This window comes from Chrysoperla carnea, chromosome 3 (assembly GCF_905475395.1).
Source record: "Chrysoperla carnea chromosome 3, inChrCarn1.1, whole genome shotgun sequence".
NCBI classification, from domain to species: Eukaryota; Metazoa; Arthropoda; class Insecta; order Neuroptera; family Chrysopidae; genus Chrysoperla; species Chrysoperla carnea.
This window is the reverse complement of record NC_058339.1, coordinates 34,941,381-34,969,358: the sequence shown is the minus strand read 5'-3', so window position 1 is coordinate 34,969,358 and position 27,978 is coordinate 34,941,381. Positions and strand designations below refer to the sequence as shown.

General features: G+C 30.3%; 1 protein-coding gene across 6 annotated transcripts in view; it reads right to left on the bottom strand.

Annotated features, from left to right (window-relative positions):
- The window catches only part of LOC123294813 (TOX high mobility group box family member 3-like), a 399,305-nt gene that overhangs the window by 551 nt on the left and 370,776 nt on the right, over positions 1-27,978 (bottom strand). For 2 of the 6 annotated variants that reach the window (XM_044875970.1, XM_044875975.1), the window contains exons 3-9: positions 16,290-16,442; positions 15,511-16,020; positions 10,871-10,983; positions 4,093-4,228; positions 3,947-4,027; positions 2,297-2,764; positions 1,293-1,780 (exon numbers count right to left, since the gene is read on the bottom strand). In XM_044875970.1, the coding sequence (XP_044731905.1) occupies positions 1,293-1,780; positions 2,297-2,764; positions 3,947-4,027; positions 4,093-4,228; positions 10,871-10,983; positions 15,511-16,020; positions 16,290-16,442 (1,949 nt within the window). The remainder of the gene's footprint in view (positions 1-1,292; positions 1,781-2,296; positions 2,765-3,946; positions 4,028-4,092; positions 4,229-10,870; positions 10,984-15,510; positions 16,021-16,289; positions 16,443-27,978) is intronic. The other 4 variants (XM_044875973.1, XM_044875974.1, XM_044875971.1 and 1 more) reach the window with 4 other exon arrangements.

The window sequence follows — 27,978 nt, the reverse complement described above, 5'->3', positions numbered from 1 at the left end:
TTAGAAAATATTACATACTACGTAAGCTTTTGTCACTCGTATATTCTCTCTCTCTCTCAAAAAAAAAAAATATTATACTAATATTAAGTATTTTAAAAAAATTAATAGAAAATACTGAATGTCAGAACGTGCCCTCCTTGAGAACAATCTGTCACCTGAAATCGACAGACCTCCGAATAAGAGGTGGTACTTTAAGCAGATGAAGCTATAGAATTTTGTCGAGGCCAGACTCATACACAGAATGACTAAAGCTTGTCTACCGGGACTACTCCAAGGATTGATGATCTAAGGTTTCGGACTCGAAACATTCTATAGCTGACACGTTCCAGGTTCTGCAGGTGCAAATAACAAAGACTCAAAAGAGAATGTCAAAATATTGTCGAAGTAACTTGCAGAATTTAGTTTTATATCCCTTCCATCGTAATATTGTATTTTCATCTGATTTAAGCATATCCTATGATTTTTAGCTCTATTTCACCGAGAAAAAAGTATCTAAATTTTTTAATTCAAGATTTTTACGGTAAAGGTAAACAGGCAGATAGACAAGTAAGAATATTGAGTTTATAAAAAAAGTGGCATTATAATTATGAATAACAGATATTTTGTAATTATATGTAAATATTTGGTATTAATTAATTAATTTCATTATAAAATTTTTTGGATGAAAACAAGACTTGTAATATTTTAGGCAATACTGCAAGCAAATATGTTTCCAAATTCATCTTAAAGTAAATAGCTGATAAAGAGCCTATTGAATTTTTTAGCTCTAATTCCAATTTTTAAAACATTTGGAATTAGCAAATCGTTTTTTACAAAACTTTTCGAACAATCTGTGATAATTTAATGGAACATCGAAACGATAAACGGAAAAATATTAAGTTAATGAAAAATAAGTAACTTCGTATTATTCTATTTATCGATTCTAGAAACTTGATATGCACGCATAATTTTTTCCAAGTTCTTGTTCCGATATTTTCGTATTAATATTTATGATGACAATAAAATTGTTATGAATGACAATTTTAGCATGTAACAGAATGTTCCAAAAATAACTGCTTATGTTTGTTAATAATTCGTGGAACATACTGGTGAACGATTTAATGATGATGGATAAAAGCATCCCACCGAAATACAAAAAAATCTAAATCAGTTCTCAAAGTTGGATATCTTCATTGAATTTTGATATTTTCTTTGGTAACTGATTTAGGAACTGATTAATGACGCGTACATATTTTGAGGAGGTAAGAGGGTGTGGTAATTATGTATATAAAATATATAAACATGATAATTACATGAAGGAGTACCTGCAGTGGCTGACGACACATTCATTGCTGCAATATTCGTCCTGCCACTCTGAGTTGGAGATGGCAGTGTTGGAGCAGCCGTGCCGTATGCAGGTGTTGGTGGGCCGGGGTGCACCACTGGTGGGCTGCTGCTGTTGTTGTTGTCCCACAATACTCTGCTGTTGTGTTGGTTGGTGTCCCCCCATAGACTGTTGTTGTTGTGGGGTGGTAGACCCCCCGCCGTTAGATTGTTGGGACTGTGGTTGTTGTTGACCGTGTGATGATTGTTGTTGTATGGATGATGTTTGGGAGGGGTGTGTGACATGCGTGGTGCCGCCTGCTGCATGTCCTGTTGGTGAGGTGATGGCGTGTTGTGGCGATTGTTGTGCGTTGGGAGCTGAAACAGGAGGTGAACTCGGTACCATATGTTCAGCGCTGCGAGGGGGGCTCAAATGTTGCATATGAGAGGGCACTGGCACTTGTACGGGATGGTTCACCTGAAACAAAGCGATGATACCCTACGCTTGTAACTTAATGCGTTTCAATTTTGATTCTTTTATTTTAACTTTACTCTTTTATTAGTGTTAGCCAAATTTTTTTTGTTTTCCTTTAAGGTGAAATCCAGTGCAATTTTGTTCTACTAAAGTTTTTGCCAGTTGCTCGTTTTATTTCATTCAATTAGCCAATGTATTTACTTGGATATTCGAAACATAAATTCATGCAAAAAAAAAAAAAATAAACAAATAACATAATTCCATAACCTGCAGTCTTATTTATTCTGAATTATTAATATCTTCAACTTCTTTCATTCCACGGAAAATGCTTCCAATTTTACGATATTCAGATAAAACTGTAGGCTACAAAATTTCTTGAAACAAAAACAACTACAAAATAAAAATCGAAATTAATAAATACATTGGCTAATTATTTTAGAAAAGTGATACTAAAAATGTTGCTGCCCCCCGTGATCAAACAGAGAAGAAATCTTAAAAACACCAAAAATAATTATTTACCTGTTGATGTTGCATGTATTGTGGCTGTTGCATATGCGGTGGTGGTCCTTGCATATGCCCCCCACCCATATGACCTCCACCCATTGGTCCGCCCATTGGTGAACCCATCATACCAGGATGATTTACTGGTGGTTGTCCTTGTTGCCCATTCATCATCATCATCTGTGGTGGCTTTTGCATTTGACCACTCATTTGTTGTTGTTGTTGCTGCTGCTGCTGTTGTTGTTGTTGTTGTTGCTGTTGTTGGGATTGTTGGGGTGATTGGGGTGGTGCTTGCTGTTGTGGAGGTGGTTGTTTTTGTTGTTGTTGTGGTGGTGGCGCTTGTTGCTGTTGAGCTGGTGGAGTTGGTGCACCACCCATTGGTGGAGATGGTAGAGCATTTTGTGGAGAATAACCGCTGTATTGTTGATTATTTCCGAAATTACCACCACCGTAATTTCCGTACATATTTTCTGGTTCACCAGCGCTCTAAAATTAGGGATAATACATGCAAATTAAAATTTATTTCTGGTAAATAAAATTCTACGTTTTATTAAATGGAATTTTATTTTATTGAGCATGTTCTTTTACTTTAACAAGTGAAAACAAACAATTGACTGAGTTAATTGTTGAAATACCATGCATAGTCAGTGTTGATTTATTTATCACATAACACATACATACATGTGACACATACATAACTGATATTCAAGTATGGTACATATTATAAAATTTCCGCTTAATTGGCGCCCTCACGGGTAAACAGTGATGTTTACGAAAAAATGTTTCAAACAAAAGTTGTTTAATTTTTGATAAGGAACATTTAAACTTTTGCTCTATCTCTAACGGTTTACAAGATGGGTCCTACGGACCCAAGACCTAATTGACCTATGATGCTAATTTACGAACTTGACCTCACTTTTTATGTCCTGAGTACGCTGTAAAAATTTCAGCTCGATATCTTTTTTCGTTTTTGAGTTATCGTGTCCACAGACGGACGGACGGGCGGACAACCGGAAATGGACTAATTAGGTGATTTTATGAACACCTATGACAAAATTTTTTCCTAGCATCATTATTTTTAAGCGTTACAAACTTGGGACTAAACTTAATATACTATGTATATTTCATATATACATGGTATAAAAATTGAATAATTAAAAATTGTGATTGAACCTAAATGTATCCATAAATACCTAAGTTTATTTTACTTAAATTTTTTATTTACTTGAGCCTATGCTAGAATAATCAGCTGAATAAACAAATTTTCGTTTCTGATATTAGGGTGGAAAGCGTCATCAAAGAGTTCTATTCAAATTTTAGTAAAGTTTACTTATACCATAACATTTAAAAAATAAATTCTAGAATTTCGAAAATTGACTAACATTGATTAAGTATTGAATGATTCAATTCAAATATTCTAATTCAATTTACCTACAAAGAGTAACTTTTCTTTAGAATGATAAAATTTTCATTTTAGAAACAAAATATTATATATATATTAATTTTGAACTTTTTATTAAGGATTTTTATTAAGAAATTTGTTGAAGTTTTTTAAGAATATTTTTTGAGTTTCTTTTTCTGTCTATTCAATTTAAAAAAATAGTGGGCAATAAAAAAAAATTTCTGTGCTAATTTTAATCAAATAACTTTTAAAGAAAATTAATTTACCTTTGATACGAGACTGGCTCTATATGCAGCTAACGCCTTTAAATATTCTTTTTTGGCTGCTTCAGTTTTCTTTTTATAAACCTACAGACAATACATAAAATTGTTAATAATAAACATCTAATCTACAAATGTAGACATCAACTTACATTTTTGTGCTCAGAATCTAAAGCATCCCACATGGATGCAACAATTTTGGATACTTCACCAAAACTGGCATTTGGATTTTGCCCTTTTATTGCAGCTTGTGTATCACGGAAAAATAATGCATACGCGGATACTGGTCTGTAACAAAAGATATAAATTTATTTATAAAAAATTTGTAGAATTATGGTTAAATTTATAGTGTTATGTGACTTACTAAGTCTAGAATATAGAGTGAAGTAACTGCGGTATTCGAGCTAATTTCAAAAGTATAGAAAATGATAACACGACAAAAATGGTTTCTCTCTAAAATATTTTGCTGAAACTCGAAATGATTTAATATTTTTGTAAAACATTTTTTTGTGTGTAAACTTTGAGAGTTATCTTGATTAGGGTTTAGTGGATGTTGATTGTGGGATGCCCTGAATTTTTGAAGTTTTTAGGCGCGTGCACGACAAAACCTAACAAAAGAATTAAATTAAAACAAATCGTATGAACTTGGCGGCCATATGATTTCAGCAAAAAGTTAAATAATACGAATTAAGCACTTTTCACGCAAAACTTCTTAGGTTATGAGCCTGTTCTCATAAATTTATTGAGGTTTTATCTCTCTGTATACGCCAGTTTTATTTATTAACATACCGAGACAAGTGAAAATCTGTTTCCTCAGGAATTTTCATTGAAAAATCAATATCAATTTCCTGTTGCAAATCTGCGCCAATTTGATAATCCATTTTGTTAACCTGTTGTTGCAAACTAACTTTTGACGTTTTACACACACGTGTTTATTGCATGGAGGGTAGAAACTAACCCTCTTTAGTTTATTGCCAACTGCACCGCTTACAGTGTTGCAAACATAGGAAAGCAAAGTTAAGTAATTATCACCCTTAAGTAATAAGTAACAAAATGAGATTTAGAACCGATTCAGAATCTAACTCATTGCAAAGTCAGAAGATCTTGAATACAAAGATTTAATTTCAAAACAAAGTACCCTTCCTTTTTACAATGATAGCAAAATAGTGTATGAGAAAAAAATAACTTCTTTTCATTATACGCTATGGTTGTGAGATACAATCAACGCCCTCAAATTCGGGAATGTAAACTTACAAGTGTCATCTCGGACATTTATGGGCCCACTCAAAACCGGAGTTAACTCTCCTTCTTTTCTAGTCCTCTTGATCTCGATAACTCGTGTGATATAAAGACCAAAAAAAAAAAAAAAACAATGTATCGTGTTTGGTATCAACTTGAAGGCCTTGATAAGTGCATCCCAATAACTAAAATCTGAATGACAGAAACTGAAAACAAGCATAAAATATTCCATATATTTCATAAATGTCAAATCTCTGATTCTCGAAGGAAGGTTTAAGTTAGAAATAGCTGTTGTCAGAGGTATTCTTTCGGTGTGGTATTATTTTTGCTTAAAACTATTCGTATATTTAATCCCAATTGATTTTCAAGAATAATGATTTTTGTTTTTCGCTTTTGTGTCTTCAGGTTTTAATTTTATAGACTTTGTTACCAAAACATATCGAGATGACGACAAATAGGTGAGAATATCGTCATGATAATTATCAACAGAGAGTATGAAAATATATCCTTCAGTATCCTAACTTCTTTCCCGTCTCCTATTCTCTCCCTCTTTCACGCACATCACCCACCCACGTTCACATCATAATAGTTTATAGAGGAATTATAAACACATTCCAAACTTGTAAATATGCCATTAAAGAAGTAATAAGAAAGAGATGTAAACGAACACACACATAAACGCATATGAATTGAAAATTCATGTTCGCGTTCAGAATATGTGAAGCACGTTTTTGTGTCAACGAATAATTGAAATTTCAAGGAGGTAAGTAAATATTCAATAAGCATTTGAAATGTGAGGGTGAATTCGATTTGTGTAAAAGGACGTGAGTATGGGTGATTAAAGGGTGTTAGTTATATGTATGATGCTTGTTAATATATTACATGCTATATACAGTTTGTTTGCATTTTATTTTTTTGTGGTAAAAGCCATTTTGTTTCGTTGCTTTTGTGCGGTTCCGTTCTTTTAATTGCATAAGACAAGGGTATTTAGGATTTAAGGAAGAATCTTCCAAGAGTATGGTTTCACCTGGTGACAGAAATTGGTACCATTTTAAGAGAACTTTTTATAATGGAGCTAAGATCTCAGCGTAACGAGTAAAAAAATATAATGTATGTATGTGCGTTTGATTTATATTTTAGATTGTAAACAACCATTTCTGTATCTACGGGCGTTGCAAATTATAGTTCTTTTTTTTATCGCTAGATAGAGTTTTTCTTAGTATTAAAAACCAATTACTTACGAATTTAAAAGTGATAAGTTTTGAAATAAAATTTAATAAAGACAAAAATTTGTATAAAAGTTTGTGAGCTAATCTCATCATTTAAAAGAGAGAAACATGAGTTGCGTTCGACCGATAATAACGCTTCTGAAATTAACTATACTAACCAAAATGGCGATCATTTCGGGTCGTTATCAAATAAACTGAAAGCGTTCAAATCGATAATTTACTTAGCGCTAATATTCGTAAAACGCAGGCATTCTCAACCTCTGTTTTGAAATTGTTAAAATAGAAATGAAATATAAAAATCAAACTGTATATAAGTATCATGGCAGTAGCAGTCAGCTAACTCCTTGGTTGATCCTGGTATGTATGTATGTATGTTGGTATTACAATTTTATTATACATAATACATGTTATTGGATAAGTAATGCTCATTTTCTAGATCAATTTTCTATTTATTTGATGTGTGGTTCTGAATCTTAATTGAATATTTATTTTGCACATCAAGTGTATATAATATTTTTAATACTATTTTGTGTACATACACAGTCAAAACTGTTCGTAAGAACTTTTTATTCGAATAAATCATGGGAAGACTTCTTTCTTTCTCTAAATTTTGGATAAAATAGCCGCCGTGCACAAAAAAAAAACTTGGAAATATACTTTTGTTAAAGTGTTAATATAGTTTTCACTTGGTTTGCGTCGTAAAGTAGTGTTTTTTTTTTTCATTTTCATTTTCAAATTAAAATTTGACTTTCTATAATATGATAACATTGGCTACAAAAATAAAGATTTTATCCTCTGCAGACAAAGTATTAAAGGGTTTTAAATGGAATGACTTAGTCAAAACAATATTTCTAGATTCAAAGTTTTAGAAACTTCAAATATAAACCTAGTTTTTCTAAAAAAATGATGGTTGTTGATGATTTCATAATGGTGGGAGCGCAAATAATTGACTTTGGGTCCTGTGGACCCAAAACACAATTGACCTATGTAGCTCATTTACAAACTCGACCTCACTTGTTACGTCCTGAGTAAGCTGTAAAAATTTCAGCTTGATATCTCTTTTTGTTTTCAAGCGTTACAAACTTAGGACTAAACTTATTATACCTTGATATATATTACATATACATGGTATAAAAACGCTGGTCTATGTTTATCACATTTATTACGTCACGTATATACATGGTGCATGGCATGCTGTTTCTATAAAAGGGTTATAATCTTTGAAAAGTTTTTAAATTTTATTCATTTGAATTAAATTATATTTCAGTGCAAATAATTTAAAAATTTGTTTGCTTCAAAATTGTTTATGATAAAGAATTGAAATAAAAAATAAAAATTTATGATTATTTTTTATTCAAAAATTCAATTAACAGATCTTTCAATATTGGTGTAAACAGTTTTCACTGTATTAAATATAATTTATATTTAAGCTTTCATATTATTACACATATCCAAATTATTATTGGGGTTTTTTTTGTATCAAACCATACGAGAAATGAAATTTATTTTATTTATTTCCATACAATTAATTTCTTATATAAAAAAATTTAAATTTTATACCATTTTATAGAAGCGAAATGGTTTTAAAAAAAATAAATAAATATTAGATTTGAATAATATATTATTGTATTGTCTACAAATATATCATGTTATTATATAGGCAATTGTCAAAACAAGGACGTAAATAAAATTTCAAATATAATAAACACATACTGGGATATATTGATAACGAGTTTGTGCCCTGTGGCTTTACGCGGATTGCAGTCTATTATGTATTTTCCAGTTCACTGATCCAAGGTGTATGCATAAAAATTAGATTCTATTAATAAACAATCTTAAGATATAGAAGAAGATATAGAAGAATATTTTTGCAGGTTTCATAATTAATACTTTTACAAGCATCATAAAAAAATCTTTTATAAATTCCCTTTCGCGATAGCTATAAATTAAAAAAAAAATATATCTATTTTGCCCCAATTTCCTAGATCAATTTTTATATTATATAAATACGTATTTCGACTACCAAGTAGTCAACCACAATTAGAGTAATTACGATTAGTTAATTCATACTTGTGATGACTACTTGGTAATCGAAATACGTATTTATATAATACAAAAATTGATCTAGGAAATCGAGGAAAAACTTGAAATTTATTTCGAAATATACTATAGATCTCATTTATTACCTTTGTAAACCGTGGTCCAAAAAATTTTTAGTGAATTGAACAGTCAATTGAATGGCAGACAGAAAAAAATTGTTTTCTTTGTTTTATAAACAAATGTTAATTTGTAACTATGTACACGGTAAGAAATTTTTTGTGAATTTCACTATGCTAGTATCGTTGTGAACGTCATATTGATTTAACCATTGAGGGAATAGTAACATTAACAATAGCTATGGCGGACGAATCAATGCAGAAGGGGCGTCATGCCCATACTGTATGGCGATACTCATAATACGTCTGGTGGATAGCCCTATTCAATATTGTAATGTTACTTATGCTTACATAGATACTCATAGTATGTGGCTCTACCATATCACCATATCAGCATTGTAGTAAACGCCATTCATTTCTTACCGAGCATTAATGTATTATGCATGTTATTTTTTACATTTTTCTGTTACTTGTGGCTGTATATATGCCTCCTATCATTGACTTTTGCTAATTAAAATGATTTTCTAAGAACTTAGAAAAAATAAAATATTCAAACATTTAATAATGTAGCTATGAATTTTAAAATCACAGACATCGATTGTTATTTTCTATAACAAAAACACAATTCATTCTTTCTTATACAAAAAAATAAACTTCCTTGACAAGACATATTAAAAAACATTTTGTTTTTAAGTAAAATATAATAAAAGTGATAATAAATCGTAAAATAAAATCCGCAATCGATTGATTTACAGGTTCGGTTCGTATCTAGTAGCTATCGATGGCAATTTTATATAACGATATGTATAGGAAATTATTTGTCTGACAATTATCGAAATTTTTTTTGAAAATAAATAAAAAGAATTGAGACAGAAATAAAATAAAAAAAATAAATATACACTTGAAATAAATATAAATTGTCGTCCGATATACACATAGCATATAATTTATTTAAATACAATTTAGCACAAATAAATTGGAATATAAATAACGAGCTGTAATACTTACTATGTTTGTTATGTACACTCAGAATCAAAGAGAATTGTGGCAACCTAAAACGGTTCTTTGAAAAAATAGTAGGCCCTTCAAAGTAGAGGTATTTATTTTCTTCTAAACCCAAATAAGAAATAAAATACAAAGGCAAATAGATACTTCCAATTATTAAGCTCGCGGAAGAAGAGAAATATGAAAGAAAGAAAACTATTTGCTTCAGAATTTCTCATATGAAAACTCAATAGAGACCATCCGATATACTAAAGGATGAATTCACAATAGAAAATCCTAGGAATTATGGACTATTTTCATGCCCCGCACATTTTTCGAAGCACCCAGATGTTTTTTGCGTTCCGAAAAGATTAAACATCTTCTTTATCGATCTCACTCGACTGAGCTATCTTGCCAAACTGTTAATAGCATTATTCTAAGTGTGATTTATTGCTGATAATGTGCCAAATTACGTAGTAGGTTGACTTGGTCAAAGTATATCATCATTCTGACTAGAGCTCTTTAAATTAAAGCCAGTGACTCAATAGCCAGTTAGAGTAATAAATCTCCATCTTTTGTACGATATCTTTAAAGATCGTAGGTCTTCCGGCTACTGACTATTAGACTACTAGTTCGTAACTTATATTAATATGTTTAATTTCAAGTTTAGATGTTTGGCACTGTACTTAAGTCATTTTTCGAATTTATTAAAATGTAGGGCTAGAAATTCGATACATCTAATAATTCGTAAATTATCCAATAATATAGAGCAAAAAGCGATGACAATTTGAATAAAGATAATTTTTTATCCGACAAAAACTTCTGAGTTCTTTAGCAGTCTATGACTCATTAAAAAGTATGTCTTAGAACTAAATTTCTTAACGAAAAATTACTTGAATTAACATGGGTTGGTTTGAAAAGTACTCCAAAATACTGAACTGACCTCTATTGATTTAAATATGAAATGAAGAGGGTGTATAATCTATCTAAGAACATATAATGAAATGATATAAAAGAGGTTATATGCTCTATGGTTTTTTGTTTGTTTATATCTCAAAGGTAAAATTAAAAGACACACGGCGCGCAAACAATAGATTTTTAGATTAGTTTTCTGATGCCTGTGTAATATTTCCACTTTAGTGTTACTTTTTGATAAATATTGATTAAATTTTATTGGACAATATTGTACATTTTACGCTACTATGTGCTTGATGCTATCATTAAAATGAATCTAAAAAACTACACAAACAAACAAGACACAAATTTTGAATAGATTTAAAAATATTGATAAAATTCAATATATAAACCAAACTACTACTTACTTTTGTGGTTCATTTGGATCACGTTTCTTTTTCTTTTTCTGTACTTTTGGTTTCTTTTGGACCTTGACAGGGTCTGCTGGTTCTGGCGACGGTCGTTTCAGATTTGCCATCTGCTAAAAGTAAATCAATATGTTAAGTTTTTTTTTTATAAATATTTTTTTTAGTCACTACATTTTTTTTTTCAGTTGCCTCATTTCCATACAATGGGGTTTTGGTAGATGAATGCAAAATGTATTATTATTATAACCTGTAACGTCGCGTCGTCGTGTTTTTCAATTTTATGCTTTTTTTTTTTTGATAACTTCCATGATATTGTGATTACAAAAAATAGAAATTATATTTGTATCGATATTTTATGTTCGATGATTGAAAATTATTATATGGCTATTTGGAATAATTTAAGACTAAAAATTAAAAACTGAAGATTGTTTCTAATTTCTAGAAGCAATTTGGACGAAATAATTAATAAATCTATATTCACTATAAGGATTCAATCTTTTATTTAATCAATTCATCTAGACAAATTTTATTTATACACCAGGAAATCTGGTTTTAATAAAGTAATTACAATCGATTAAAATCTACAACCGTTAATTGAATAGAAATCTCTATACGCTACTTTTTTCTAAATGGAATTAGATTGCTTCATAAAGCATATTTCATAAACCACATAAAAGCATCTCAGGAATCTTTTAAAGATTCAGTAAAGAGTGTTTCGATTATGGTTAGCTCATAATATTAGGAGAGGATTTAGGAGTCGTTTTAACATATTTTAAAGTATTTTAAAATTATATTCTTGATAAAATTCGACGTATCTATCCAATTATTTTTTACTATTTAACGAAAAGCGAAAAAAGCATTTCCTGCTCTGTCAATTAATGCGCAAAGACTCCAAAAATGTTTCGTATTTCAGAGTAAAGGACCTCGCACTATTAGATAGGAAAATGGGTTACTCTGAAACACACACACACGGTAGTCATATGCTATAACTATAACATATGTGTTACTTTGACCGTAGCTCGAAAACTACTCGTTAAAAAAATTTGTAACCGTGAGAGCTTTTGATGTGAACGATCCGAAGAACATTTTGGGGGCGGTTTGAAAAAGTTTCACAGAAAGTCATTTTCTTATATAATTGTGCGAGGTCCTTTGCCATAAAAACATAGAAGTGATTCGATGTAGTTATATGAAATAAATTTAAAAATTTTATATTTTCAATTCTCCATTGGTTTTTTGTTTTTGTATTTTTTGTATTTTGTATATAATAAAATGCGATTGATGTTGGAGAGTCCTGTTTGTGGTTATTTTTTTTGAAAATGTATTCATTAAAAAAAAAAGAAGAAAAAGATACATTTAAAATGTAATAATATTTCATACTATTTCTCTCCCTGTTTTAAAATTGAACACAATACAACAGTGAAAACTATTTACATTAATATGGCTTTATAAAATTGTCACCAGCGAAAAAATATGAAGTTTTTTACTCATAGAGCTCTCCGCAGTGATACTTTCACTAGATTTACAAAAATATTAGAGCTAGTTTTAAAGTTCTAGCCAGAAACTCGAAATCTCAGTCAGTGACCTAATATCTTGGGTCAGTTAGGCCCAAGATGAAATGGATGGACAATGCCACAAATGATCTCCGAATTATGAAAATCAAAGGATGGTGTTTTAAGGCGAAAAACAGACTGCTATGGAAGTCAATTGTTGAGGAGGCCTTGCCTCCAGGCCTGTAGTGCCATTTAGTTAGGTCAGGTAACGGGCAATATTTTTTCAAATTTGTAATACAATCCATTGGTTAATAATATTGAATTAAATGGAATTACAATTATATATCTAGTTATGTCTCACGCTATATAGATATTGATATCCAAAGATTTAATGATTTACATCGAAGTTTTTTTTTTTTTTTTTTAATATTTCAAATAAAACTAATTCGTGGATATTTCTGGTTGTCCTAGTTAAGGTATGGTGAACCAATGCCACACGACATAACATTTTTTGGGCACGCCACCGATCAAAAAATTATTTGAAACAAGAGAAATTGATAAGCAATGAAAGTAAAAATGCCAATAGTAGTTGATAGTATTTTGTTTATTATTTTTCCAATAGTCACGAAGTCAAAATTATTTGATGACATGGTCTATGGATTAAACATTTTGTTTTTTTTAAATAGCACGTTGATACAAGATACGCCATCCCTGACCTAGATATTACAAATGTAAGCGAAAAGAACTGAGAATTATCGATCTCTTCGAAACCACCACCATAAACGGTTTTTACTGTACATACAATTTTTTTTTTTCAATTCTAAATGTTTTGAATTTATTATGTTAAAAAGAATTCTATATGAATGTGTGTATGTACTTTATATGGAAATTTCAAGATTCAATTATTTTTCTTTTCTTTCACTTTATATCCTTTTTTCGTCTTCTTTTGTTTTCAATGTTCACATAACACATACATACAAAGCTCCGCACAACGATAAAATGATGTTTCTTTGGAGAAAAAAAATTATTTCCTTTTTTTTAATATAAAAATGAAATATTTTTGTTAGACTTTTCGATTATTATTAGTTTTTTTTTCGTTTAAAGAGAATCAAATCAATTTTTATACTGGCAAAATAAATAAAAAGATATTGTAATTGAATTTCTTCTTATTGTTAGACAATTTATTTTTGTTAAATTTTATTTATCCAATTTACCTAGCTGGAAACACAATAGATTTAACCCTACTAATACTAATCGTTTAATATAAAAATCAAATTGATGATCCGAAAATTTAAAAGGAATAAATTGCCATTGCGCAGGAGTAACGTAAGCTAAAGAAATTTTTCACACAATCACCGATCCCATTTATAATATGCATAGCGTATCAAACTATAGTAAAAAATAGATAGAAGTATTGGTGAGCTGAAGAAGTTGGGCTTTGAAATTTTATGACTGATAACGAGTTATTGAATGTATGGGAAGAGACCTGCGTTAGTGTATAAAGGACCAGGCGAAGGCATTATACGAGATTTAGACGCATGTATATTGTATATGTGTAATGACAGCGGTGGATATTTTTTGAAATTTTCTGCCTTGAAGAGTGCTGAAAGTATTTTAGTGTTTGCTTTTTTGATAATAAGGTGGCGATTTAGAAACAATAACCACACGTGTACATAAATCTTTTAAAAAATAACAACGCCTAATGTTGATCCGCCGAATAATCAACAGATTACTACAAAAATAATAGGCTTTTGTCCACTAAGAATAAATCAGTCGGATAAAAGTTTCTAATGATTAATCATATGTACATAACAAAACACAAAATTATTTTTCATTAAAAGTAAGGATTATTATTTTTTTTTTTTATAAAATAATTTTAGTAAAATTAGGCATTCAGTCTATGTAAACAACATTGCATTTTAATTTAACGAAGCAAGTTACTTGATTAAAACTGTTTAAACTTGCATACACACAAATGATTGTATGCCAAGTCGTGATGTCATTCAAGACACCATGACACTCTACGTTGTTTTCGAAGTAAATTTGAATTGGTTTTTTAAAATCCAAAATATGTAATGCAAATAGTGTTTTCTTTTAAATAATACGGTTTTGGTGTAAATCGGATAACACCATAACGTATAAACCAATTTTTCAAATTTACTACAAAAGTATATTAATGCATTAAATAGAAAATTAATCTGCACTTTCTTTAACCATAATAAAGTTAGTAATTTTGTTCCCCTGTTTTCCAGTCAAATCATAAATTACTTAGAACATTAGCAATTAAACAGAAAACTTCACAGAGTCTTTGAGTACGTCCGACATTTGCCTTTTAATATTAATGTGAGAACATATTATAAATCTTTATATGTTATTATGTTGAATAAACACAAAATCGGCAACAATACAGCACAAATGTACATTTAAAAAAAAATATTTTAAATAACAATAACATTTTTTTTTTATTGAATTGAAATTAGTTTTTTCATGGTTAATTTACATTTTATGATTCACTTAAGTTATTATTATTGTTGTTTGGTAACACAACAAAAAACTAAAATTAGTTTTTTATATGATTGTTGACATGAAAAGCACGATTCCATATAATAAATATTTGAAATGAAATATACTTATTTCATTTTAAAACAAAACATATTCATCCATCACAAATATCAGGGTTTTGTTTTTAATATAGCACAACTTTTATGTGTAAAATATTATTATTAGCAATAAATATTTTTTATTAATATTAGTCAATTTATTTTTCTTGTGTTGGGTGCATTGTATTGTCAAAAATTATCGTATGGAACGAATTAGTACAATTTATTAATGTTTAAATATGTTCTGGGCGGTGCACCACCTGAAACTTTAATAAGGAGCTTGTATCTTTGTCATGTCATTTGATAGTCATATGAAACTGGTCCAAGTATGGAGTCTTGTGGCACACCGGCTTTGATACGGACACTGCCTCTGCGTTACGAAACAGTCTTAATACCTTAAGCCTAATGAATATAGATTTTATGAAATAATTTGATTATAATTGCTTCGAAAAATGGAAAATTAATTTATCTCTGGAAGAAAGAGGCAACTGAAAATTTTATATTCGTAATTTTATATAATTTTGAGATTACAACAATTAAAGCAACTTACAATTGCATTATGTGGAGTACTGTCGTCACTATCCTCACTAGTTGTTGCTGGTTCCTGTCCAGGCTGTGCTGCTGGAGGACTATTCCCACGTCCAGCAGCTTGTGGATGCTGTGGTGATCGTCCATATGGTGGCATACCACCTTGAGCATGCGGTGGAGGCGGTTGGGGTGGCTGAGGTTGTTGTGGCCCATGTCCACTCATCATCATATTATGCTGTTGTTGCTGTTGCTGTCTTTGCTGTTCTTGCTGTTGCCTTTGTTGTTGCTCATGTTGCTGTCTTTGTTGTTCTTGTTGTTGTTGCATCATTAATAAATGAGAGTTCTGTTGATGCTGTGGACTTGGCATTGAATATGAATTTGGTGGACTATTGTACGCTTGATTCACATTCATACCACCACCCATTTGATGATGATCTGGTGGTCCAGATAAATATAATGGTTGTTGATAACCACCTTGGGACGGATCATGCATTCCCATACTCTCTGGTGGGTTCATCTGTTGCATGGATATCTGTGAAAAATTAATTGCACATCATTACTAAACAGATTTGTTTACTAAAATTGCAAGTTTTACATGAAAAGTTAATTGAGTTAAGTTTTTGCAATTTTGGGTATCTAAACTTAAAAATCCAAAAATACTTTTTGTCTCGATTTTCTTATTTTCTAGTGTAATTAGGATCCAAAAGTCACTTAGTTATAAAATTCTATTTTACAACTAGATAAATATTTTTTAAGGAAATGCCTCTAATTCTGATTATTTAAAAAAGTGAAAATTTTTACCGTTTGCTGTTGGTACGCTTGCATATTTTGTTGTTCATGTTGTATATGTTGTTGATGTTGTTGATGCTGTTGATGTTGTTGATGTTGTTGATGATGAGGATTAATTGGTGGAATGTCAAATTCTTCGTCACCAAAACTAGGAGTATGAAATGTCTGTAAAAAATAAGTAAAATTTAAATTATTGTCATTTTTTAAAAAGCAGAAATTGATTCACAACTGGCGTAAGATAAAACAAAAACAGATGGGTAAAATTTAGTAATTTAATTTACCCTAATATTTCGGCAAAAAAAAAAAATAATAGGTCATATTTTAAGCATGATTGTAAAGGTTGGAGAAGTGAGAAAGTAGTAACTACTTTGTATTTGATTATAGTTGACATACGCTTGTACCTTTATTTAATAAATTTTAAGTAAAGATATCTAGGTCTCTACCTCTCTACTAAGGTAGAAAAATTAAAAAATAATCTACATAATTCAACCTCGAAAGACTATTTAATTTTCTTCCGAGTATTAAAAATTTAGGCGACTAAAAGTGGAAACAGTTATACATATTTATCTACAAAATGTATAGCTACTAATTTAAAAGTTGGAATCAACAAATTTTTTACGAAAAAAATCGAATACTACCGAATGTCACCCATTATTCTAACCTTCAACATATTCATCAAACATTGACATTAAACAACAAAAAACTTATGAAAAGCAATTGAAAATGATAAAGAGAGTTGCATGTAAATTTTTTTTCTACATGCAAAAATCATACAAAAAAAAAATTAAAAAAATTCAACAGTGATACTACTGCTGTCAAGTTGTTACATTATTATAACATACTCCTCTTTTTTTATATGACAACGTTAAATTCATTTATCTCATTCTATTATTAAAACAATACAATAATACTATTTCATTTTAATCTATCGTATTGTGTAGAGGCAATCGTATTCACACTTCTAAAGTGTTTTCACGTAGGTGAAAATGTAGATGTTTTGTTGTATAGGTTAGGTTAGGTACATTTCCTCAATATTCTTATTTACTACAACAGCGCCATATACGTTATAAGATGGTATTATTCTATGTATATTGTATAAAGTAAAAGCTGTCTATAGCGACATCGAAAATACCATTAATATGAGTGTAGTTTACAGTTTTTACATATATCGTCTGTCAGTGGAGCTCAGTAACAAGATAAGAAAAAGATATTACTACCACGCCATGTTTGTATCTTTTGCATGTTTCTGGTTTTGTCATATGGAGGCTTGTGAATTTTTTAAACTTACAAGTTTTTATCTTTGTGAAAGCCTTTGAGAAACACCTTTTAGTTTTGCGATATGATTTAATATAATATTTTGTAAATAGTTCTAAGAAAACTCTAACGAACTCAATTTTCATGTTTTTTTAAGTCTATGATTTTTATAATCAATTTAATCAATTTCAATTAAATTTTATCTCACTCCAGAAACGGAAACTTGTTTGTTTGATGATTTGGTAAATGGTTTTATTTGTCATTACTTTGAGAGAAAACCAAAGCGAGTCACTTTTACCCAAATAACATGGTACGAAGCCTAAGATCATTTCGAAGCAATTTTGATTACTGAAGATTTTTAATCTTTTTAATCCACGATAGTTTCGACATATAGAGAATCATATTCGCCAAAAACGATTAGAATTTTTGACTCAATCATAAAAGTGTTTCGAAGATTGGACTGAAGTTCAGTATTTTATTTATAACTTCCTGGAATTTTTTTTTAACAAAACCGTATCTCCTTGCTTTACCTCAAAGGAGGAACAAAGTGTTGTCACAAAGACTTTTCACTGTACATATATCTACTTGAAAATCTTCAAAAGAATAAATCTTTCTCTAGTTTTGCTATAAGTCTGTATACATGTTCCTATCTCCTTTATAACATAACTTCTCCCCATTTTCTTTTTCATACACACACATATATATATATATACACACAATACAAAACTTAATTAAGATCAAAGAACTTTCACAAAAATTATTTAATTAAATACGAGAGCTTTTTGTTTTTAATTGCATCACACAATATAACACACAGTACACAGTACGTATACATACAAGTCTTTTAATTAATTATTTTAGATAATTGTATTTGATTGTTGTGTATGTATGAATGAATGTGTTTCTTCTATAAAGAGAAAATTTGTTGTATTATTTATTTATTTTCCTATTTTCAAAAATAGAATATAATTTTGATTACCTTGTTTTTCGTTCTTTTCTTCTTAAAATAAAAGCAAACATTGTTATGACTTAAATTTATTCGATTAGTTATAATATAAATCAAAATATATTAATTAAATAATAATACAACTAGAAATGTAAACCAAGACTAGAGTAGTGGGACTATATTTTTGTAGGACACTATTATTCTCTCTTATTGTATTCATTATCTTGCATTCAAGAAAACAGCAAATGGTTGTTCATATTTTTTCAATAGGTCGTTTAATTGTCATGTTTCCCGTCTTCCGCGTTGAAAACGCCCTAATCAGGTTTGTGAAGATGGCACCCCCATGACCGAATTTTACGTTCTTTGTGAGCTTAATCGTTTGACCATCGTAGGACCACTTTTGACCACCCTCAATTTTCGTTTGACCACCCTCCGTTCGGAAAATATTCACGATTCAAAATTTTATTTCTCGTAGCCTCCACCATAACCAGCATAGGGAAAATAACATGGTAGCACCCCCATGAACGAAATTTAATTTAATTGTGAGCTCAATCGATTCTAAATCGTAGGACCACTTTTGACCACTCACAATTTTCGTTTGACCACCCTTCGTTCGAAAAATATTTAGAAAAAACAATTTTTTTTTTAACGAAAAACAAAAAAGGCTGGATTCTAATGAATTACTACAAATTCTGGGGTGTTTTTGTGCTCAATCGTTGGAGAATCGTAGGACCACCTGGGAATATTAACAAAAAACGTTAGACCACCCTCCGTTCGAAAAATATTTAGAAAAAACAAATTTTTTTTTAACGAAAAAACGTTCCCTCCACCATCCAAAGATTGTAATAACGACAAAAACAAAAAAATCGATTTTCTACTAAAGGAGTGAAAAATTTATAGATTTTTTCATCCAAATCCATTCAAAATCGTAGGACCACTTTTGACCACCCACAATTTTCGTTTGACCACCCTCAGTTCGAAAAATATTTACAAAAAATGAATTTTTTTTTAACGAAAAAAAATGAAAAATGAATTTTTATATAAGCAGCAGGAATTCTGGGGTGTTTTTGATGTCAATTGTTAGCGAATCGTAGGACCACCCCAAAATATTCACAATTTTCGTTTGACCACCCTTCGTTCGAAAAATATTTAGAAAAAACAATTTTTTTTTTAACGAAAAACAAAAAAGGCTGGATTCTAATGAATTACTACAAATTCTGGGGTGTTTTTGTGCTCAACCGTTGGAGAATCGTAGGACCACCTAGGAATATTAACAAAAAACGTTAGACCACCCTCCGTTCGAAAAATATTTAGAAAAAACAAATTTTTTTTTAACGAAAAAACGTTCCCTCCACCATCCAAAGATTGTAATAACGACAAAAACAAAAAAATCGATTTTCTACTAAAGGAGTGAAAAATTTATAGATTTTTTCATCCAAATCCATTCAAAATCGTAGGACCACTTTTGACCACCCACAATTTTTGTTTGACCACCCTCAGTTCGAAAAATATTTACAAAAAACGAATTTTTTTTTAACGAAAAAAAATGAAAAATGAATTTTTATATAAGCAGCAGGAATTCTGGGGTGTTTTTGATGTCAATTGTTAGCGAATCGTAGGACCACCCCAAAATATTCACAATTTTCGTTTGACCACCCTTCGTTCGAAAAATATTTAGAAAAAACAATTTTTTTTTTAACGAAAAACAAAAAAGGCTGGATTCTAATGAATTACTACAAATTCTGGGGTGTTTTTGTGCTCAATCGTTGGAGAATCGTAGGACCACCTGGGAATATTAACAAAAAACGTTAGACCACCCTCCGTTCGAAAAATATTTAGAAAAAACAAATTTTTTTTTAACGAAAAAACGTTCCCTCCACCATCCAAAGATTGTAATAACGACAAAAACAAAAAAATCGATTTTCTACTAAAGGAGTGAAAAATTTATAGATTTTTTCATCCAAATCCATTCAAAATCGTAGGACCACTTTTGACCACCCACAATTTTCGTTTGACCACCCTCAGTTCGAAAAATATTTACAAAAAACGAATTTTTTTTTAACGAAAAAAAATGAAAAATGAATTTTTATATAAGCAGCAGGAATTCTGGGGTGTTTTTGATGTCAATTGTTAGCGAATCGTAGGACCACCCCAAAATATTCACAATTTTCGTTTGACCACCCTTCGTTCGAAAAATATTTAGAAAAAACAATTTTTTTTTTAACGAAAAACAAAAAAGGCTGGATTCTAATGAATTACTACAAATTCTGGGGTGTTTTTGTGCTCAATCGTTGGAGAATCGTAGGACCACCTGGGAATATTAACAAAAAACGTTAGACCACCCTCCGTTCGAAAAATATTTAGAAAAAACAAATTTTTTTTTAACGAAAAAACGTTCCCTCCACCATCCAAAGATTGTAATAACGACAAAAACAAAAAAATCGATTTTCTACTAAAGGAGTGAAAAATTTATAGATTTTTTCATCCAAATCCATTCAAAATCGTAGGACCACTTTTGACCACCCACAATTTTTGTTTGACCACCCTCAGTTCGAAAAATATTTACAAAAAACGAATTTTTTTTTAACGAAAAAAAATGAAAAATGAATTTTTATATAAGCAGCAGGAATTCTGGGGTGTTTTTGATGTCAATTGTTAGCGAATCGTAGGACCACCCCAAAATATTCACAATTTTCGTTTGACCACCCTTCGTTCGAAAAATATTTAGAAAAAACAATTTTTTTTTTAACGAAAAACAAAAAAGGCTGGATTCTAATGAATTACTACAAATTCTGGGGTGTTTTTGTGCTCAATCGTTGGAGAATCGTAGGACCACCTGGGAATATTAACAAAAAACGTTAGACCACCCTCCGTTCTAAAAATATTTAGAAAAAACAAATTTTTTTTTAACGAAAAAACGTTCCCTCCACCATCCAAAGATTGTAATAACGACAAAAACAAAAAAATCGATTTTCTACTAAAGGAGTGAAAAATTTATAGATTTTTTCATCCAAATCCATTCAAAATCGTAGGACCACTTTTGACCACCCACAATTTTTGTTTGACCACCCTCAGTTCGAAAAATATTTACAAAAAACGAATTTTTTTTTAACGAAAAAAAATGAAAAATGAATTTTTATATAAGCAGCAGGAATTCTGGGGTGTTTTTGATGTCAATTGTTAGCGAATCGTAGGACCACCCCAAAATATTCACAAAAATCGTTTGACCACCTTTTGTTCGAAAAATATTTAGAAAAAACATTTTTTTTTTAACGAAAAACGAATATCAGTGTTGCACTATTTCTAATAAATTAGAGAAGTTTAAAAAATCGAACACATTTATCAAGTTCCAGTATTAAAAAATTTAAAAACTTTTAAAGTATTTGCTAGAAAACCGTACACCACTATGTTAAGTGTACGCACAATAAATTAAAATTTTATTAAGTTTTTTAACATTTGTGCAATAATAGGCCAAAAAATGAAAATTTGTTCAACAAAGAAATTTTTATTTAAACATAGACATCAAAACAAAATTTGAAATCAGAAAATGACAAATCTAAAACACATTCTCAAAATCCGCTTTTAAAATAAGATTTAGACATTTATTTAAAATTTTAAATAAGAACGCTAACTAACAGAATAACATTTCAGAAAAAAAAAACGTTGTTATGGCAACAAAGGATCTAATTTGATTCTATTAGTCTTAAAAACTCATAATCTTAGATTCATTTGGAATAGGCCTATTGGGGATACCACATTAAAAAAAAGTCTACCTCGAAGGTGGAGTGGAAATGACTAACAAACTGGAACCTTCTTTTTAAAATTTTTTTAAAGAAATCATTCATAAATTCTTGCGTTTATAAAGCATTTTTGATAATTTAATTGCAAAAGCTTATCTTTTTCCTGTTTATTTAATGGATTTTATAAAAAGTAATTCTTATAGTCTTTCGTTTATGAAATACATTGGTTGATTTAATTGTAAAAAGTAATAAAAAAAACCACCATAAAACCAAATTTTTAATACTAATTATCGCTGTTGCTTAACTTTTATCGTAATATAGATAATAAGTGTAAAAAAGTATAACTAGTTTTTCCGAACATTATTTTTTCACTAATTAATGAATCTAAACTGTATTCATTAACATCCTTGCGTATGATATAAATAAAATATAAGAATATAAAGTATCAATTTTCACCACCAGAATTCTTCAAACTAAGAGTGGTCCAATAAGATTGGTGGTATGTGGTAACGAATTTTCAGGTTTTTCAACACTGGTCCAACGATGGTCAAACGATTAGACGATTATGAATTTAATATTTATATATCTTTCGAACTGAGGGTGGTCAAACGAAAATTGTGAGTGGTCAAAAGTGGTCCTACGATTTTGAATGGATTTGGATGAAAAAATCTATAAATTTTTCACTCCTTTAGTAGAAAATCGATTTTTTTGTTTTTGTCGTTATTACAATCTTTGGATGGTGGAGGGAACGTTTTTTCGTTAAAAAAAAATTTGTTTTTTCTAAATATTTTTAGAACGGAGGGTGGTCTAACGTTTTTTGTTAATATTCCCAGGTGGTCCTACGATTCTCCAACGATTGAGCACAAAAACACCCCAGAATTTGTAGTAATTCATTAGAATCCAGCCTTTTTTGTTTTTCGTTAAAAAAAAAATTGTTTTTTCTAAATATTTTTCGAACGAAGGGTGGTCAAACGAAAATTGTGAATATTTTGGGGTGGTCCTACGATTCGCTAACAATTGACATCAAAAACACCCCAGAATTCCTGCTGCTTATATAAAAATTCATTTTTCATTTTTTTTCGTTAAAAAAAAATTCGTTTTTTGTAAATATTTTTCGAACTGAGGGTGGTCAAACGAAAATTGTGGGTGGTCAAAAGTGGTCCTACGATTTTGAATGGATTTGGATGAAAAAATCTATAAATTTTTCACTCCTTTAGTAGAAAATCGATTTTTTTGTTTTTGTCGTTATTACAATCTTTGGATGGTGGAGGGAACGTTTTTTCGTTAAAAAAAAATTTGTTTTTTCTAAATATTTCTCGAACGGAGGGTGGTCTAACGTTTTTTGTTAATATTCCCAGGTGGTCCTACGATTCTCCAACGATTGAGCACAAAAACACCCCAGAATTTGTAGTAATTCATTAGAATCCAGCCTTTTTTGTTTTTCGTTAAAAAAAAAATTGTTTTTTCTAAATATTTTTCGAACGAAGGGTGGTCAAACGAAAATTGTGAATATTTTGGGGTGGTCCTACGATTCGCTAACAATTGACATCAAAAACACCCCAGAATTCCTGCTGCTTATATAAAAATTCATTTTTCATTTTTTTTCGTTAAAAAAAAATTCGTTTTTTGTAAATATTTTTCGAACTGAGGGTGGTCAAACAAAAATTGTGGGTGGTCAAAAGTGGTCCTACGATTTTGAATGGATTTGGATGAAAAAATCTATAAATTTTTCACTCCTTTAGTAGAAAATCGATTTTTTTGTTTTTGTCGTTATTACAATCTTTGGATGGTGGAGGGAACGTTTTTTCGTTAAAAAAAAATTTGTTTTTTCTAAATATTTTTCGAACGGAGGGTGGTCTAACGTTTTTTGTTAATATTCCTAGGTGGTCCTACGATTCTCCAACGGTTGAGCACAAAAACACCCCAGAATTTGTAGTAATTCATTAGAATCCAGCCTTTTTTGTTTTTCGTTAAAAAAAAAATTGTTTTTTCTAAATATTTTTCGAACGAAGGGTGGTCAAACGAAAATTGTGAATATTTTGGGGTGGTCCTACGATTCGCTAACAATTGACATCAAAAACACCCCAGAATTCCTGCTGCTTATATAAAAATTCATTTTTCATTTTTTTTCGTTAAAAAAAAATTCATTTTTTGTAAATATTTTTCGAACTGAGGGTGGTCAAACGAAAATTGTGGGTGGTCAAAAGTGGTCCTACGATTTTGAATGGATTTGGATGAAAAAATCTATAAATTTTTCACTCCTTTAGTAGAAAATCGATTTTTTTGTTTTTGTCGTTATTACAATCTTTGGATGGTGGAGGGAACGTGTTTTCGTTAAAAAAAAATTTGTTTTTTCTAAATATTTTTCGAACGGAGGGTGGTCTAACGTTTTTTGTTAATATTCCCAGGTGGTCCTACGATTCTCCAACGATTGAGCACAAAAACACCCCAGAATTTGTAGTAATTCATTAGAATCCAGCCTTTTTTGTTTTTCGTTAAAAAAAAAATTGTTTTTTCTAAATATTTTTCGAACGAAGGGTGGTCAAACGAAAATTGTGAGTGGTCAAAAGTGGTCCTACGATTTAGAATCGATTGAGCTCACAATTAAATTAAATTTCGTTCATGGGGGTGCTACCATGTTATTTTCCCTATGCTGGTTATGGTGGAGGCTACGAGAAATAAAATTTTGAATCGTGAATATTTTCCGAACGGAGGGTGGTCAAACGAAAATTGAGGGTGGTCAAAAGTGGTCCTACGATGGTCAAACGATTAAGCTCACAAAGAACGTAAAATTCGGTCATGGGGGTGCCATCTTCACAAACCTCAATTTCAAAGTTTTTTAAAGTAAACGTTGTAGGTTACACTGAAATGAAGCCACTCACGAAATTTCCTAAGAGTAATCAACACGAAACTATACCCCTCTCTGTACTGTAGACTTTTAAGCAATTTTTGCATGATACATTAGGCTCTAATTGAGTAAGGTATTATTTATATGTAGATACATGCTAGAAAGTAAAAATTCGTCGAAAACTTGGCTCAGAAAACAAAAAACCTTTATTACTCACTACATTTTATTCTACAAAACAGTCGTCATAATATATTCATACAATTTTTTTCCAAATAAAATAATAATATATTTTTGCATGTCACATAAAATTGTTAAAGTGTATATATTTCAACCAATAAGTTATATTAAATTTGAGTGAAACTAAATTAAAATAACTTTCACAGAAATAAATTACAGTCAGTCCTCACAGTACCTACCACTCACTACAGACTATACAGTATATTACAGTATATCACAACACATATGTTAATAATGGCAACTGTAATGTGTGTTTGTCTGTCAGACACGGGACATTTTAACTGTCATTGATAGAGAAGGAAAAAAATGGTCGCCAATTTTATAACTTCAAGTACCGTATACTTAATAAAGTTTAGTTAATATTTTAGTGTCTGTAATTTGTATGTTTTATGGTCATTACTCCTTGTTTCATCTTACATTGGTAATTAGGTAATTTCCCATTAGGTAGCGGTCCCAAATTTTAATTAGGCAGTTTGTTACATCTAGAGGAAAATCTTGGGTTTTGAATACCTATTCAAGTAGATATTGCTTAGAAGGTGTTTGAACAACGGATACCGAAAATAAAATTTGACTTAATTGCAAAAAATAGCACGTGATGCAAAAGAAAATGTAGAAACAATGACACCAAAATGTTATTGTCCTTCACGATGTCTTGCAACTTTTAATATATTTAAATACGTGGATTTCTTAACCTCTCATTCATTTTTCCTTGTTTATACTACTCACCGCTTTTAGTAAAAGTGGAGTTCCGATAGACGGTCTGATTGTTTATTTTGCAAACATTTTAAAACCTCAAAAACAACATATTCAGGATTTTCCAAGCCTAAAATGTTTTGATAGATAGGTGGATAAAAAAAATGTAAACTAGTGACTGAACAGAAACAGAGCCAAGAACTAATCGGTTTGGGATTATATTTGTATTTTTATTCTGCTTCCCAGACCATAAGATGGTAACCGATAAATATCGGATGGTAACCCAGTTTCAACCTCTATCATGTTTATTGAATAATTTCTATTATAGAATTAATCTTCATAAAATGTTAGGGATAAGAGTTGTAGATAGCCAATTAGGCAATATTTCGCGCTCTCCTGTTTCGTATCAGTCGAAAATATGAGCTTGTTATTGTCAGTTATGTCCCAAATTTTAGCATAAAGTCTGCGAATAGCGAATAGTAAAAATAAAGGACTTGAATATTACCTGGATATTAACCTAACTTGTCTTTTTAATATTACTTGGTTATCTGCAGAGCCTATGCTTATATTTATTATGTGCTAACTCACGATATCAAATTTCATATTTCCCATTGACTAAAACAAGAGAAACTTGCACACATTGCCACGATTTCTTACAGGCTGATGTGCTTATTTCAATCCTTTGGCCGTACAACTAATCGATCACATTCAAAAGTAGAGAATCATACAGTAAGAAAGCTAACAAGTTATAGAGTGTTGAAAAATGAAGTAAGAAAAAAGTTTATATGAACGCGAATTTCCACTTTTGTGATGATTTAATCCCTAGATTCCTATAATATGAAAATAATTCTAGCTGGAACAAATAACGCTTAAAATTTGTTATAAACGAAACCAAATAGAATGGGCATAAAATATGATACATAGAAAAATTTTCCTATCATAATGATTAGATATGATAGTGGTCAGGGTGGCGCCTCTTCAAATACCAGAACTGATTACAAACATGTATAAAATTGTATATATAGCGTATAATATTAAAGTGGAATGGTGGTGACCCATGAAAACAAATTTAATGGGTTGGATGCCCTACACACATATAGTATACACACACCAGGCCGGGCCAGAGAACAGAACTACATTATTTACGAGACAGCTTTTGAAATATGGTCCATATAATAACATTCACAAGCCATCTACAGCCACCATCGTCATCATCATGTGTGTGTGTAGTGAAAGAATAAAGAATTATATTCGATATTAAATCAGCATTATAGAAAATACTATTATTATTATTACTATGTAACATTTTCATAAACTTTGTGTTTGGTAATGTTGGTAATGCTCCGCCATGTAAAAATTATGATTCATTTTTTTTTTATATTTCATGAAAAAAGTATTTATTTATGGTTTGTACAGTGAAAACTGTTTAGAGAGATGTAGTTGATAAAATATTTTTCGCCCAAGTGTAGAAATGGCAATCAACTGAATTCAATTCACGGCAATTGCAATACGAATCGAACTTTATCCTTCGCTAGCACCTTCATCTATCGTCTGTGTAGTGCTACTCTCTTCTAGTTTTCCTTATTGAGCAGTTAAAAGGCATCTTCTTGAAGTGAGTCTATTTATTTCTGTTATTTCTTCTTTGATTTTCGGTTGGTTTTTTGTCTGATGAATTCTGTTTGAAAAGTGTATTTTGGTTCACGGACAAGACAGAGTCAACTTGCCAAGAAATTCTTTATTTTTGATAATTACTATATTTTTTAATCATTTGCATTCACATATCCCTTCAAGTTTAACAAATTCAGGATTTGGTGAAACTATTTGCAGAAAAATTTTAATGTGTGGCTCACTTTTCTAGTCCAATATGAAATAGCTCACTTTTTAAATGGTCTACTAGCCCAGGGTTGGCGAGCCTTTGTTGTATCAAGGAGCCATTTTTTCTAAATAAAGGGTTAATGAAGCTGTAGACGTGCCGTAAAACAA